Raw genomic sequence first — 16,364 nt, 5'->3', positions numbered from 1 at the left:
GTATGTCCTTAGCTTCTTAGGGCGACTCTTCTTGCTTTTCTTGCTCTTTATTTTTTTTATTTTAGACGGGGAAACCTTTCCTTGTGTGTCCAATACAAGCGAAGTGTACGACAGGTTAGGCTTGTTGTTTTCTTCAAAAAGATTTTTGCTTTCCATCCAAAACTTATTGGATAACTGTTGTGCTTTTGACTTTAACTTTTTCTGATAGTCATGGCATGGCCTTGGACCTGAAAAAAAATAACCGTGAGTAAATAAATGTACAATAAATTGACTGCAGTGCACTTAGACAATATTACTAAATAATGGATAAATATTTGCACTAAGACACATTAATGTGCATTATATAAAATCAAGATATATGTGATTAATAAAAATGTGACTCATTATTAATCAGAATACTCCTTTAAAATACCTTGTAAGTAGTTTATATCCATTTGTGTGTCTTCTTGGAAAGAAAAGCAGCTGATCCAGTAGTGCAGGTCAAACTTTTTGGTCTCAGTAGAAGTGACACTCTTTTTCTTCTTTTTCTTCTTCCACATCATGTCAATAATCCTGAGTAACTTATAGCAAGCTGCTTCCCCTTTTTTTATGACTGAGTCCAGTATGTTTCTCCTTTTATCATAGTCATCAGTCCATGCTTGTATTTTACTGACCTCTTCATCACTGAGAACTTCTTGCTGATACAAGTTCTCCACAATCACAGAGAGACTCTTTAATTCTCTCACAAGGTGGCGTCTGGCACTCTTGATGTACTGTAAGGCAGACTGTGATGTACAAGCCATGTCTCCTTTCTTCTGTATGCTCTGTACACTGACCCACCTTCAATGATCTGGAGAACAAAATACAAGCTTAAATTAAATGTTAATTAAAATAATTATTTTGCCAGTAATGCATCAACTATTATGTTGTGTTGAGTGTTTTCAGAGAAATGTTTTTGCAGGCCAGTCTAAAATCCATGCTGCTTATGTTAGATAAAACAGTTCAAGCTAAATTCTAATGGTGTTTATCACTTCCAAGTTGAAAACCTGGTCCTTGTACAGAATGTGCTAATAAATATGAGAGGGCAGAGAATCAAAACATTCCCCAGATCTGGTCTTTTATAGTCTCATATTGCCAGATTTTCTTTTTGCTGCACAGGGGGAAGGCCTGACTGAGCCAACCGTCATTTTGAGATTGTTTAAAAAGCTCTCAGACAAACCAAATTATTAAAAAAAGATCTTACTCTCTGTGAAAGGGTTAAAACTTCAGCTCTGGGTGAGTCATTGATTTACTGTTGGATAACGTGTTGAAAAGTCACAACAGAAGAGTTTATCGGTTTTAATCCTCTTGTGTTCATTGTTTTATACTTAATATTATACTTTAATACTCCAAATCTCACTAAAACTCTAATGTAAAAAGGCAACTCACATACATGAAAAGCTAACCAAGTTATGTTTAGTTGTACTTAGATACAGGCAGCAGCCACCTCTGAACTGATAACACAATCTTATATTGTAATGCTCAATCTATGAGTATGGTAAATAAACTGCAGTCTGCTTCTAATATATTTACACACATCTGAGAATATGTACCTCACTTGCAACTTTTAAAACAAACCTGAACACATTTTTTCTCCATTTTGTATATGCATTTTCCATCTACTGTGAATCACATCATACTGCATCTTTTTATTAATTAGAAATATGCTAAAATATAGTTTCATTATTATTAAAAGAGTAGTTTTTCCAACTAAAAACTTTAAAGGGCGGAAAGAACTCAATTTATGTTGCATTAACAAAGAGGAAAGACAAAGCAAAGCAAGTAAAAACTATTGGCCTAGACCCTGTCGTACACAGACACATATAGACTGTATATCAGAGAAAGACACTTACACACAGGCCTCCAAGTATCCACTGATGATGGACTCCATCAGCTGCTCTGTGCCTTTGGTACGTTATTTTCCTGATAACAACAAACATCTAAAAAACACAGAATATCGTCAAGTAAATAGTGGTAGAGATTTACCAAACAGACAAAGGTGACATTGTTAGAAATTTGATCCATTATTGATTTAATATTTATTTAATCTCACACAAAACCACATCTGCACTTGAAGCTGAAAATGTTTAACTTTATGGAAATGAGGCTAATGAGGCTCCAAAGTGATTTGACCCAAAAAATCACGACAGGGAACACTGGGGATGGAGACATGGCAAGTCATGAGTTCTTTCTGGTAAAGATGCAAATACAGATTAAGTGAAACAGCATGATTTTAGGTAGGATTAGAGAACTAATACTTTAAATTTACATAGAACTATTTTATAGAGGTATTTTTCATACAACCGTAATTATGCATCACATAATAAACTCTATTTAGGTTAAGTATTTAAGTATTATTTAAGTATGTATTTAAGTATTTATATTTATAGCTTTTTAGGTGGAACAACCACTTCTGAAACTTCACCTATGCCTTTGCCTTCTGGGATTCCTCTTTGGTTTGACTTTGCCTCCAAGAGTACAGATACATAAATGAAAGTCATGTCAATTGTTGGAGAAAGCTGACAGTTGCCTATTTACAGAATGTTTGCTGGTGAAAAAGCAACTTGCAAACTTGCGATTGTTTGCTATGAGGAGAAGAAGCTGTCAAGTCATCTGTTTACATCTAGTGGGTCTTTACTTTTACAAGTATTAAAACCTAGTTGAAATTAGAACCGCATTGTCTGCATTGTCAAAAAAATCAATCAACAACTATTTCAATAATCATGTCATTGTTTCAGTCATTTTTCAAGCAAAAATGAAAAAAATTGAAAAAAATTATGGCTGTTTACTTATATCTGACAGTTAATTGAACATTTTTGACTGTGAGACAAAAATCACTGTGGCCCCTGAGAAACTCTGAACGCCAGTTTTTCATAATTTTTTAACATTTCTGTTACACCCAGGTTTAGGGGCATGAGGGCGCAACATAAGAACAAAGGAGCGGAGGGCGATGAATGCAAAAAAAAGAAGCAATTTATTACTTACATCAAAATGTCCTTAAACCAGGTTAGTTATAGCTGGACAGAAATAATAGAAGAAGAAAAACTACAGCTCCCATGATGCACCATGTCCGTCATTGGGGCTACTTCCGTAACACCCTTCTCTAAATTTTTCACCTTTTCTCTGTAATCTCTGCTGTAAAAACATCCATGTACTCGGAAACATAGCTAACTACCCACTGTACCGCCTCGTTATGGAACATTTAAAGCCCCGAAAAACCGCCCAACAACTGTTTTCACCTTCAGAAACTCCTAAAGTTCCGGTGCAACTATAATCTACCTTTAACGTTCTTCCTTACACTCACCTGCAGCCTGCAGCACAGCTTCTGAGTTCTTCATCACTTACTGAGGGTTAGGCTTTCTCTCTCTGTGTGTGTTTGCTCAAAAGTTTTTATAAATACAACCGCACAGCCTCGTGTAGGCCACAGCAGCAAAATGACTCCTGATCTGTCTTACTTTCACTTTTGCTGCATGACGACACATCCTGTATGAAGTCTCTGCAAAGCGTGTAGGTCCCACAGAGTCCACAAGATGTCGCCATTTAACCAGAAAAGACGGAAAGATGAACCCATAACAGACTGTAAAACAATAAGAGATATCCATAGTGATACTCAAGTAAAGTACTTAAAGAGGTACTGTTCTTTATTTGAGTATTTACTTGTTACTTTTCAGATTAAGGTTGTATATAAAAATATCCTACATATAGATATGTACTTTATATAAAACACAATGCACTGTTAAAGATTAAACCAGTGGTTTCCAAGCTCTTCAGCCTGTGACTTCTATAAAGCGGTGTCTACTTTCAGCTCCTTGTCATGTTTCAGATGTCTATGAGTTGTTATCAGTTCACAAAGAGTGATTTCCTCTCTAAACTTCTCAGATAGTTTTCACTGAAATGAATGTTAAAGGCCTAAGGAGGTCAAAATATCAAATATTTCACCAATATTTTTGATGATGTGGATCACAGGGGGCATTCTTCTGTAGAATGATACTTTTGATACTTCTGATAAAACACCTGTATTTTGACATTAGTAGGTTAGTACCTTGAATGAAGGATTTTAACCTCTGATGTTTTTTTACATTCTTGTATTGGTACTAATTAATTACCTAATTTGCACATTTGTTACAGTAGGTCTCAAAGATACACAGAATCCATTTAGATTTTTGTGTTTAATTTTGAGCTCAGATACTAGTTTTGGCCACACTAGCTGTGTGTTTCCTAGTGATGGTAATGCCAGTCAGTCAGTTCACCACATAAATCCAGAATAAATATATAAATATATCTCATCAACAGCCATGAAACTTTGAACATGAAACATTCATGGTCCCCAGAAGATGAATCCCAGTGACTTTAGTGATCTCCTGACTTTTCCTCTAGCGCCACCAACAGGTCAAAGTTTTCATTTGTCGCATAAAACCATTTGAATAAAAAAGGTTATTGAATTCACTGTAAATGATGGACTATTATTCCAACATTTGATGATACTATGAATAATAATACTACAAATATAATACAAAAAAACTTTGAAACTACATTATATTCACATCCAGAACTTTAATTTGGCAGTTGATATTTTATGAAAGGTGAGAATTCATGTGTGATAAATCTTCTATTGGTCAAATTTGTATTTTAAATTAAGTTATTTTAGAGTTTCAGATCAGCTGTTTCAAAAGTGGGAAGTAAACTGGTGCTCATCAGGTTTACAGCTGCTTGTGGTCAAGTTTGTCAAGCTGTAAAATTTGGATCAAGCAAGTTTTTGTGGGAAACTTCACAGCTTGTGAACTGAAAAGTCACAAAAGTTGTTTTGTGAACATAAAACCAGTTTGTGCTGTTTAGATCTTACATGTCATTTACATTTAGAATATTTCCCTGAAACTATTTAGAGGAACTTTATGGTTGTAAAGCTTCACTTCCTATTTTATCACAAGAACTGAAAACCCATGGTGTCCTTACAGTGTTCATGTTGTCCCAGTGTGATTATGAGAGAGCTTTTTTAGAAAGCCGATAGTTTGGACAGAAATGTGACTGTTTCTCCTTGTAGAATTTGTTAGTATCTCTGTATTCTGTAACTGTGATTGGATGACAACTAAAACGTTAATCTTTCTCCCTGGTGGTCTTCCTCTCTCTCGGCCAGCATCAAGAAACACAGGAAAGAAAAAACTCCCTTGAACCTGAACCAGCTGTGTGTGTATAAGGGATGGATTCCTTTTAAATACACTCACGAAGCTGTTAAAGCAACCCTGTGGAGTATTTGACCACTGCTCACACTCAGATGGGTGTGTGGAATGTGAGAGTTGTCACTGAATCAGAGAAAAGGTTAAAATTTAAATAGGTGTTTGTATTTTAAGTCTATAAAGAATTCATTGTTCACCCTCCTGTTCTAGTACTGATCATGTAATACTTACTCTGTGTGTGTGTGTGTGTGTGTGTGTGTGTGTGTGTGTGTGTGTGTGTGTGTGTGTGTGTGTGTGTGTGTGTGTAGCTTTGTCTGGTCTGCAGCATCAAACAGACCTGGACTCCACATTCATGGTTTGTACATGCACAGCACCTTTTACTGCAGAAAGAAATTAAATTAAAAAATAACCAGTCTGTTCATAATAGTCGCTGCACCTCTTGATTGATTGATTGGTTGGTTGATTGAATTTATTTGATGATCCAAAACATACAGATTTAATATAGTTCCATCATTATCATCGAGGATTAAATCACAAAAAAGCCAAAGAGGCTTATTTCCATTGTTGTCCTCCACATATAACAAACAGCATGACATAAGAACATAAATACATACATGTCAACAATTATATAAAATACATATAATAGTGAAGTATCATTGTCTGCCTGCTCTGAGCTCCCTTCATTATGTATATCAGGTTATAAATTACTGAGAATTAATCTTTAACCAATGAGAAGTAATTACATAAATACACAGGCACAGTTTTTAAAAATAATTGTATAAGTAAGAGATAACTTAATAAAGTTAAACATTTTCTCAACTGTAAGCCAATTTAGTTTGTTAAAGTGATCTGACTCAACATGTGTGAAGGGATGAAATTTTTAAATGGCCCTTACTAGCTTATTTTGTGCTTTCTGGAGTCTTATTCTTCAGATCAGCGGGTTATCAGTCAACATACTGAATTACTTGTTCATAGTCTGTTCTTTGCTCCAGCTTCTAGAGGGGAACATTGTCTCTTTGGTAAAGAAAGAGTTAAAGAGGCTTCAGAGGAATTTGAGTCCTGATTATTCAGAAAGGCACAAGGAGGATGAGGAGGTGTTGGATGAAGAACAGTGGAAGAGCAGCAGAGAGGCTTTTCTGATGATCACACTGCACCTCCTGAGGACAATGAAACAAGACGAGCTGGCTGACCATCTGCTGAGCAGTAAGAGTTTTTAAAATATTCTATTATGATGGAAAGAGGAAAATTATAGAAAAATTAAAGAAGCTTACATTTACAAACTGACAGATAAATAGATGTTTTAATTTCTGGCATGAACATGTTACAGTATCTGTATCTGGATATCCTACCTGGATAAGGGAAAACACATGTTAACACAGACACCAAGGGGACAAGTTATGATGAGTTTCTACATGATTGCATTTTGACACAGAAAGAGAGTCAACTTTGTCCTTGTCTGGGTGTGACCTTGCACGAGTAAGTGGGCGGACCTGTTGAGTGAGTCAGTTTAGGACGAAGTTCACTCTCATGCAGCAGCAGCAGCAGCAGAGAAAACCTGTTTGAAGACAGAAAAACTACAAATCCTTTCACTCAGACTCAGAGGAGATGGCGGAGAGGAAAGCCATCTTGTTCAACTTCTGGGGAGTTGCTGTCTCTTCCAGACCCGACGCTATTTTCCACAAGTTGGAGCAGTTGCATAAGCTGCCATGGTAAGGAGCCCACTGACCATTACGCAACATCTCTGCACTGTAAAAAATGACGTGTTTGGTAAACAATTTGGTTTGGTGTCCAGATCAAATGAAATCTTTTAAAAAAGTGCATAGTAAGAGTAAATAGTAATTTGTCCGTGCAGGAAAGTATGGTTGAATATATAATAAATCTTCATTAAAAATAGAACAAGTTTGTGTTTTTTTCAGTGTGTCAGTGGCATATGAAGAAATAAAAGCATCACTGTTACAGCAAGACTTGACTCACTTTACTAAACTACTGTACAAATTAGAGGTACTTGTACTTTACTTGAGTATTCCCATTTTATGCTACTTTTTACTTCAACTCTACTACATTTAATTTACCTTTTAAAGTTACTAGTTACTCTTCAGATGAAGATTTTACATTAAACAATATTTTGTTTAAATTGTCTGCTCTTTTCTTTTTTTAATTTCTCATATACTTTGTGTGAAAAATGCTGAATATATAAATAAAACTTATTATTATTATTATTATTATTATTATTATTATTAAAAAACATTACGATTACTATTAATTTAGCCAAAGTATCTACAGTTGGCTCCACATTGATGAACAACAACATTAAAATGCTATTATATAATATAGCAACCAGTCTGCATAATAAGTACTTTTACTTGTGATACTTTAAGTACAAGTTGCTGATTATACTTTTATACTTTTACTGAAGCAACTTTTTGAATTCAAGACTTTTACTTGTGTTGGAGTATTTTTAGACTACATATTTCTACTTTTACTTTAAGTAAAGAATCTAAATACTTCTTCCACCACTGGCTGTTTCAGTGGTTTCCTGTCCAGCGTGGCGTCTCAGAAAGGAAGCGCCATGAACCAGGCGGAGAGAGGCGAGGTGACGCTGTCTCAGGTAGGTGGAGTGATGTCCTGCTTACAAAATCATCGACATGCGTTAATATTTCAATGATCTTCTACCTTCCATACTTTAAACTCAGTTTTATTGTGTGTGTGTGTGTGTGTGTGTGTGTGTGTGTGTGTAGATGATCCCAGCATTCGAGGAAGAGTGTGTGAAGGAGGCCCAGGTCAGGGGTGTCACTCTGCCGTCTGATTGGTCAGTCAGAGGCCTGCTGCAGGAGCTCAGAGAGGCGATGACGGACGTCCAATCAGCCGTCCTGAAGACTGCTGCCACCCTGCGTCACAATGGTACACACATAGATTAAAGAACAGTGCTGGAAAGTACATTTACTCAAGTACTTTCTTCTCCCATTAATCATCTCTCGACCCCTCAGATTTATCTTTTACCTTTGGAGGGGCCCCGACCCCTAGGTTGGGAACCACTGGACTAAACTAGCTAACTGTATATAAAGTAGTGTAAACTAGCTCCACCTCCAGCAGCTACAACAGTAACATGCTGCTCTAACACTGATGCTTCACTATTAATAATCTAATGATGTCATATATAATAATATATCAGTCAGAGGGACCAAACCACTACTTTTACTGCAATACTTTAACTACATCAAGCTCATAATACTTATGTACTTTTACTGCAATACTTTAACTACATCAAGCTCATAATACTTATGTACTTTTACTGCAATACTTTAACTACATCAAGCTCATAATATTTATGTATTTTTACTTGTAATGGAGTATTTTTACATTGCTGTATTGGTACTTTTACTGCAGTAAAGGATCTGAGTATGTCTTCCACCACTCTTAAAAGATAAGTTCACATTTTCTTTAAAAGGCTGTGATTCAAACTTCTCCATGTCTCCTTCCTTGACCATCAGGGTTACTCACAGCTGTGTTGGCCAATCACTGGCTCGATGATGGCGCATCTGGAGACGGTCTAGCCAGTCTTCTTTCCTTGCTGGGCGGCCATTTTGACCTGGTCCTTCAATCCTGCCGCTCAGGTCACAGGGTCCCCGAACCCGCTATGTTCAGCTCTGCTCTGCAGCACCTGGGAGTGACATCACAGCAGGTAGAGGACACACCCACCCACATACAGTATATGTTACTACAGTACATGATCATTTTGTGGAACAATATTAAAAACCTGATCCAGTAATAATACTTCATTTAAAAAAAAAAACTTTACACATAGACCACTTTTATTATTATAAATAAACCAAAAATAGTGTTACAAAGGTCAAAATAGATAAGAATAAGATAAGAAATATCCTAAAATTTTGGACTTTTTGGTTTTTTTTTCCAATATGATATGCTTGTATCTGTTAAATTATATATTAGGTAGCATTTTTTCTGCTCCAAATATCAACTTAATCCAGTTTTCACAGGCAAACGTCTACAAAAAGATGTGCATTTATGTGTCACATGGTGTGGCGACAGACAAAATGAATTGTATCATAACAGTCTGGCCCTCTGTGATTGGTTGGTTGACATTTTCATATTTCAGGCTCTGTGGTTGGATGCAGATGAGGAAGGTGTGAAGGCGGCAGAAGCAGCGGGGATGAAGGCCATCTTGGTGGAAAAGCTGGACGACGCTCTGGACAAACTGGCCAACTTCACTGGAGTTCAGGTACGGACCAGATTGCATAATAATTCAGTCTCACATTGCTATATGCTAATATCATCATGGTATCATACAAATGAGTGTGTGTGTGCGTGTGTGTGTGTGTGTGTTCCAGGCTGTAACAGCAGACAGTCCTCCACCATCCTGCAGCCCTGATGAAGTGTCTCACGGATACGTCACCATCAGGGTAATGATGTGTATCCGTGGCAACAGATACCTGTTAAATTAAATGAATTGCATCATGAAAGTAAGACATGATAATTCCTCTGTGTGTTTCTCAGCCTGGTGTGAGGACTCATTACGTTGAAATGGGCTCAGGACCACCAGTTCTGCTGTGTCACGGCTTCCCTGAGAGCTGGTACAGCTGGAGGTACCAGGTACGCTGTTTATGTGTAGGACACTTTCTGGCCTGTTTATACCTTTCTGCCTGAACATCCTGACCTCTCTCTCTCTCTCTCTCTCTTTGGTAGATCCCAGCTGTGGCAGCAGCTGGGTTCAGGGTGTTGGCTCTGGACATGAAAGGTTATGGAGAGTCTACAGCGCCTCCAGGTGTGTGTTTGTATGTGTGTGTCAAAGTTTAGGACACAGAATTGCTCTTTTTACAGACATTTTCTGAAATTTAGCACTTTGTTGAGTGTCTGTTTGTACAACTGCCTGGTATATGCTGTATACAGTTAGTATGTAGTATGGAACTGAGACACATCTGTGATTGGACAGTTGATTTTGACGTTGAAAGTGCGTTTCAAAAGTTTCAAAAGTTAAAATGCTCCCTTGCACCTCCTCAGTTTTTCATTTAATTATGAAACAGTAAATTAATACATTTTATGTGTATTTTATATGTAATTCTTCCACTCATAGATATTGAGGAATATTCCCAGGAGCAGCTATGCAAGGTACATGAAACTTTCATTTTTATTCTTTATTATGATAAATTATAGCTTGTATTTATATTTACATTCAATTTATTAAATGCTATAAAATACAAACTGAACGTGCTATTTTTACTGTATTTTTCCAGGATTTAATCACATTTATGGACAAAATGGTGAGTTATAACAAATTGCACATATCCATAAACACACGCTAGTTTAAATTACTGTCCATGTTGTGTTCTCATGGATTTGAAATATGGATGCAACAACAACAACAAGGCAAATTTGAATCCTCTCTTCTTGTCTGGTTTCCAGTCCATACCTCAGGTCACCCTGGTGGGTCATGACTGGGGCGGTGCCCTGGTGTGGAACATGGCTCAGTATTTTCCTGAGAGAGTCAGGTGGGCAAACACACAGATTCAATGATCCCCAGATGCTTTACTCTGAAGCTAAATATGTTTTTTTTTACTGTGTATGAAGGGCTGTAGCGTCTCTGAACACTCCTCTGTTACCTGTGGATCCTTCTGTTCATCCTGCAGAGATGATTAAAGCTCTTCCCATTTTTGACTACCAGCTCTACTTCCAGAAACCAGTAAGTCTGTCTGCAGCATGCCGACATGCTGACGTAGGTGAGAGTTTAGATATCGAAAACACATTCACACACAACTTTCCCATGTAAGTAAGCAAATAAGATTTTAATCTCAACAAGAACTTTACCTGACTCAGTAAAATCAGTCTAAGGGGGTCTAAGGGATTTAACAGGTGAAGAGATGTAACTGAGGGGCACAGATACGTTTAATCAGCATTTAGCTGTAGAAAATGACATTCAGGTCTGAATGTTAAAAGAGATGCATCATTAAATACAATTTAATAGCCATTGTTTCAATCAGATATTGCTTCATTTGAAGGGAATCACTTTGGTGACCCCTGGTGGTAGTCTCAACAAAGACACACTCAACACTTACCATGAACTTACAGTCTGCCCAATATGCATTCACACACAGGATAATGTAGCTCAGTAACATACAAAGAGTGTTGTGATAAAGAAAGATTTTGGCTCAGTTTCTATTTTCATTCTCTGGACACTGAAGCTCAGTGAAATAAATCATATTTTAAGATGGCACAACCTTCTTCTCTTGTTCTTCACTGCTTCACAAATAAAAAATAAAATAAAACTGATCCTTGTTGGAGCGCCCTCCTTATTCATTATTCAGAGGGATCAGCTGGTTGGTGAATACTTGACCAAGTTAGTGTTGGTTCAGTCCTCAGTGCAGGATCTTGCTTGTGCATGTTTTCCTGTTGATGTTCTTCTCATTAAAAAACAGAAATAGGAGAACGAACAAAGGTCCACCCAGAAGGAGATGAAGCTCAGGAGGATAAGCTGGTTAAACTCTCATCAGCATGATGCTGGTTTGATTCTCATTAATGGACTGCTTTCAGTCTTTGCTCTTGATTTTCTTCTTGTTAGAAAAAAAAAATAGTAGGACAAACAGATGTATATCAATATTGACAGATAGCTCGGTGGGATGAGCAAAAACACCTCATTTATTTAATGCTGGTTCCATCTTTTACTGTTGGGCTTCTTCTCAATAAACAAAAGAAATAGGAGAACTAACACCTGACCTCACAAAGAGAAATAGGTCAGAAGGATGAGCAGGTTTATAAAAGAACATCTGAGGAATTTAATGTTGGTTCAATTCTTGGTGCAGGATCTTTCTTACTTTACTGTTGACCTTCTGATAAAACAAATGAAACAGGAGCATGAACACACTAAAGTTTGTTAGGAGGAATATCTCAACAGGATCAGCTGTTTACATGGTGCAGTCATGACAGACTTAATGTTAGTTCAAATCCTTGTTTTGACATCTCTTGTTCTTTACTGCTGATCTTCTCAGAAGAAACAGAAATAGGAGAACGAGCACACACCTGTTTATAGGTAGATATAGCTCAGTAGGATGAGCTCTTGCAGATACTGAATCAGAGAAGTGTTGGTTTGATTCCCATCTGAGGATGGAAGTGTTATGTTCAAACTAAGGCAGAGTCTTTAAAAAGACAGCAGAGCACATATACTGCCCCCTGCAGGCTGCTCTGAGTCAGTGTGTCAATAAAAACACTTCAAATCTGACAAGTGGAGCTGGGTGATAATCAATCAATGAAGTCACATGCACATGAAAATATGTAAGTTTCTAAATCCACTATAACCTTAAAAACCTTAAACCTTAAAAAGAACAACTAATTGAATAAGACAAAACAAATGAATAATCATTAAAAACCTCCAAATTCAACAAGAACCAACCCCTGGCCTCCAAAAACCATTTCAAAGAAAAAGTAATTGAACAGCAAAAACAGTGTACTGGCAAACTAGCTTTAACATGCATAATAATGAGAGCTAGTAGGTGTGCAACTACTTACTGTCATTATTATGTTTATTAAAGTTAGTTGGCAAAACTCTTCCAACTTCCTTAAAACAACATTCGTCTCAAGTTCAGTAAAATATCAGCCACTCTTGGTTTCCTGTCCCATAACCCCCTGCTTCCACCTCTACGAAGCGCCCGGGGAGGACACGGCTGTTTTAGTCTGTCCTCTTGATGTTGGACTTTAAAACTCAGCAGGGATCAAACCCACAACCTCAAAACTTCCAGAGCACTATTCCAACCCACTGAGCCACCTGCACTGCTACACTGATCATAGGTTCTTAGAGCTTTTCAGTCTTTTCTCAGTGTGTCTGACTTTAAAATTAGTTGGCAAACTGAGGATCGAACCCAGAAATCTTAAAGCGTCTAAGCAGCCACTTAAGTCTTTGCACTACAGGAAGTTTTACTCGCTGTGTTTCTCTCACAGTTTTCAGTCTTTGGTCTTGATGTTTGACTTAAAAACTAAGCGAGTATCAAACCTACAAGTTCTGAACAGCCTGAACCACCTGGAAAGACACATTTTAAAAAGCTTGGATGTTTCTCTCAAAGCTTTTGAATCTTTCCTTGGGGATGTCGGACTTTAAAAATCGATCAGATATTCAGCACCGAACTCAAGTGAAATTTGTTCTCTGTGCACAATAAAGCTTTGAATCTTGAATCTGTAGATGACCACAATACAAACTGTGTACATACATGTGTGTGTTTGTGTGTTTCAGGGTGTAGCAGAGGCCGAGCTGGAGAAAGACTTGGAGAGAACATTCAAGATTTTCTTTTCCAGCAGCGATGAAGCAGTGAGTACACACACACACACACAACAACAACAACAACAACAACAACAACATACAGTATCAGGCACAATATTCTCCTTCATCTCTGTACATTTGTGTGTTTTCCTCAGGAGAGTCGTCCTGGTCTCAGCACTGCAGGAGTCTGTGCTCGAGGTGACACTGAACTCAGGATTTCCTGCTAAATATCATTTTTACAGTTCAATAAACACTGAATTGTGTTTACTGAGTTTCCTGTTTTGTGTTGTGTTGCAGGCGGGCTTTTTGTGGGTCTACCAGAGCAGATTCCCCGGAGCTCCATGCTAACAGAGGTCGACCTGCAGTACTATGTCAGCCAGTACAAAGAGCACGGCTTCAGGTCGCTCAGCAAAAAACAGCAAATATGTTCAAATTTCTTCATTTTTGATTACGTGTTACATCAGCAACTGCTGTGCAGGAGACGTCTGAGACGTTTTTATTGATTACAATGATCTATTCACTCTGATGGGTAATGGATGATACACAGAAAACATCATTTTTAGGGTCTAAAACAAACTTTTGTCTAAGAAAAGTGAGATAATAGATAATATTTACTGCACGACTGTAGCTTCTGAATATAAATAATAAACTAAACTAAAACACATCAACTGTGCTTTATCAAAAATCATATTCAGATTCGGGAACATCCCAAATACCTCCACCAACAATTAGTTGATTAATCAACAGAAAATAATCAATTGTTCACTATTTTTTAACAATAAATGCCAGTTACAGGTTCTTTTTTACCTTCATTTTTCACCTTTTCTGACAATTTATAGACCAAATATTTGATTAATTAATATTGAAAATGAATGGCACATTAATCAATAAAGAAAGTAATCGTTGGCTGCAGCACAAGTTTGAAAAATTACTTAGTGGAACTATTTTTTGTGGCAAAATGGAACAAAAAAATCATTATCATGATGGAGAATTCTGCTTCTTGTGAAACAGCATTTTAATATACTTCTGGAATAAATATCACTTAATAAATCTTAAAATAAATTGCACCACACTGCAGTCGGTCAGTAATCCTCTTGTGTTTTGCTTCACAGGAGGCAGCTGAACTGGTATCGAAACGGTGAGACGAACTGGAGGTGGATGTGTTCTCGTCCCAGAGGGAAGGTTCGTAACGAAGCACATTACTGAAACAAACATTTGGTTTAATAAAGTTAAACCTAAACTTAAACTGTGTCCCCTCACATCCTGGGAAAACCTGGAACTCTGTGAGGCAGATTTCTAGTGTTGAAGTTGTCCTGGATAATGACACATTTTAAATAAAAAAGTTGTTCTGGAAAAGTTTCCCTATGAAATATTTTTAAGGTTAAAATTTTAGTCGTGGCCTCTTAAGATCTCAGTATGCTTCAAATTAACTTACGACGAGTCTTCTGACCACGTCTAAAGTGTTTCAGACCATAATATGAACAATAGTGTGTCTGTACAATCTTTAGATTTTACAAATTTGAAGTTTAAAGTGAAAAGAATAGTTTTTATTTTCACTTTGGAGGACTGAAACATGTGAAGAAATGACATCAACTAGCTTGAGTTTATGTGATTTTTGCTTTGTTTGCTTGTGTGTGTGTGTGTATTTGTGTGTGTGTGTGTGTGTGTGTGTGTTTTAGCTGCTGATGCCGGCGCTGATGGTGACGACAGGTAAAGACCCTGTACTGCTGCCGGTCTTCTCCAAGGGAATGGAGGACTTGGTAAGAAAAACAGCTGCATCAATAACCAATAATCAATAAGTTGGTCCGTCCTGCTGACGGACTGCGTTCATGAATTTCAGATCCTGAACCTGAGCAGAGGACACATCGAGGAGTGCGGACACTGGACTCAGATGGATAAGCCGGCTGAGACAAACAGCATCCTGATATCATGGCTTCAAGACACACACAAGAAGGCTGGAGGCGTTACCATGGCACCCAAACTGTGAGGGAGGGGGCAGGGAAGAGAGGAAGGAAAGAAGAATGGAAGGAAGGGAGGAAAGTAAGAAGGGAGGAGAGATGGAGGAAGGAGGAAAGGGAGTAAGGAAGGAGAGAACCAAGGAAGGAAAGAGGGAAGAAAGGAGGGAGAGAAGAAGGAAAGGAGGAGGGAGGAAGGACAGAAAGAAAGATGGAAGGCAGGAAAGAAGGAAGAAAAGAAGGAAACAAACACTCAATGAAACTCAGACAGGCGTTTAAAATGATTTCTGTTTTACTGTATTTCTGTTTTTTTTGTAAAACTGCGCAAAAATGTACGAATAAGAGTCAGTTCGACAAATACAGGAATGTCTCTCTAATATTAATGATGTTAAAGACGCTTTTTTTGGTGAAATTTGGGCAAATAAAAGTTGATTAAAGTTCAGGCGGAACAACATCAGAGGTGTCAACTCTAACTTTTATTTGTTACAAAAAGAAAATATGACAAAAATAACAAAATAATGATAAAAATGAAAAATAATCAGATGATAAAATGGTTTAATGAACAATAAATGAAACAGTTGATGGTTTTGGGAGGAAATTGGATTCAGAAACTGTACATCAGGACCAGAAACTCAACACATTATAAAGAAAATGATCAGAAAGAAGCTCCAAGTCTGATTATATCATGCTAACATCCGTCTGGTTGAAAACATTTAGATAAAAGATGCAGCAGACACGAGAAAAGAGTGACTACTAAAAAAGAAGACATAAAAACATGAAATAAAATCATAAGAGGACAGAAATTTTTAGTTTTTTTTAGAGGAGAAACAAGGAAAAACATCTGAGATTTTGAGAATATATGAACAAAAAAAACATGTTATTAGAATAAAGTATCAATTTAAACGTCAGTCATAATATTATGAGAAAAATAATAACAATACAACAGTGTATAAA

At 37.1% G+C, this 16,364-nt stretch overlaps 2 protein-coding genes across 4 annotated transcripts in view; one reads left to right on the top strand and one right to left on the bottom strand.

Moving 5' to 3' along the window:
- The window catches only part of LOC122976244, a 1,153,509-nt gene that overhangs the window by 153,613 nt on the left and 983,532 nt on the right, over positions 1–16,364 (bottom strand). The gene's annotated exons all lie outside the window — the stretch shown is intronic.
- Positions 4,836–15,864, top strand: ephx2 (epoxide hydrolase 2, cytoplasmic). Of its 3 annotated transcripts, XM_044344649.1 has the most exons (20): positions 4,836–5,294; positions 6,185–6,395; positions 6,787–6,901; positions 7,722–7,800; positions 7,931–8,093; positions 8,684–8,874; positions 9,310–9,432; positions 9,542–9,613; positions 9,708–9,803; positions 9,897–9,975; positions 10,285–10,319; positions 10,445–10,471; positions 10,614–10,699; positions 10,779–10,890; positions 13,429–13,503; positions 13,611–13,653; positions 13,753–13,855; positions 14,568–14,637; positions 15,135–15,215; positions 15,296–15,864. In XM_044344649.1, exons 2-20 carry the CDS (start codon positions 6,332–6,334, stop codon positions 15,440–15,442), a joined length of 1,761 nt encoding a protein of 586 aa, XP_044200584.1. In that variant the 5' UTR covers positions 4,836–5,294; positions 6,185–6,331; the 3' UTR covers positions 15,443–15,864. The 3 variants fall into 3 exon arrangements, with proteins under 3 accessions (XP_044200584.1, XP_044200583.1, XP_044200585.1); XM_044344648.1 differs by lacking the exon at positions 4,836–5,294 and having other exon boundaries at positions 5,863–6,395; XM_044344650.1 differs by lacking the exon at positions 4,836–5,294 and having other exon boundaries at positions 5,864–6,395; positions 6,625–6,901.

This window comes from Thunnus albacares, chromosome 24, assembly GCF_914725855.1.
Source record: "Thunnus albacares chromosome 24, fThuAlb1.1, whole genome shotgun sequence".
NCBI lineage: Eukaryota > Metazoa > Chordata > Actinopteri > Scombriformes > Scombridae > Thunnus > Thunnus albacares.
The sequence above is the reverse complement of the archived record's forward strand: the minus strand, read 5'-3'. Positions and strand labels throughout refer to the sequence as shown.

Excerpts from the sequence above, each read along its gene's own strand:
- ephx2 (XM_044344648.1), top strand. The coding sequence starts at position 6,077 with ATGGCCCTTACTAGCTTATTTTGTGCTTTCTGGAGTCTTATTCTTCAG. Across the intron at positions 6,902-7,721 it reads CAGTTGCATAAGCTGCCATG|TGGTTTCCTGTCCAGCGTGG; the intron begins GTAAGGAGCCCA and ends TGGCTGTTTCAG. Across the intron at positions 10,472-10,613 it reads TCACATTTATGGACAAAATG|TCCATACCTCAGGTCACCCT; the intron begins GTGAGTTATAAC and ends TCTGGTTTCCAG.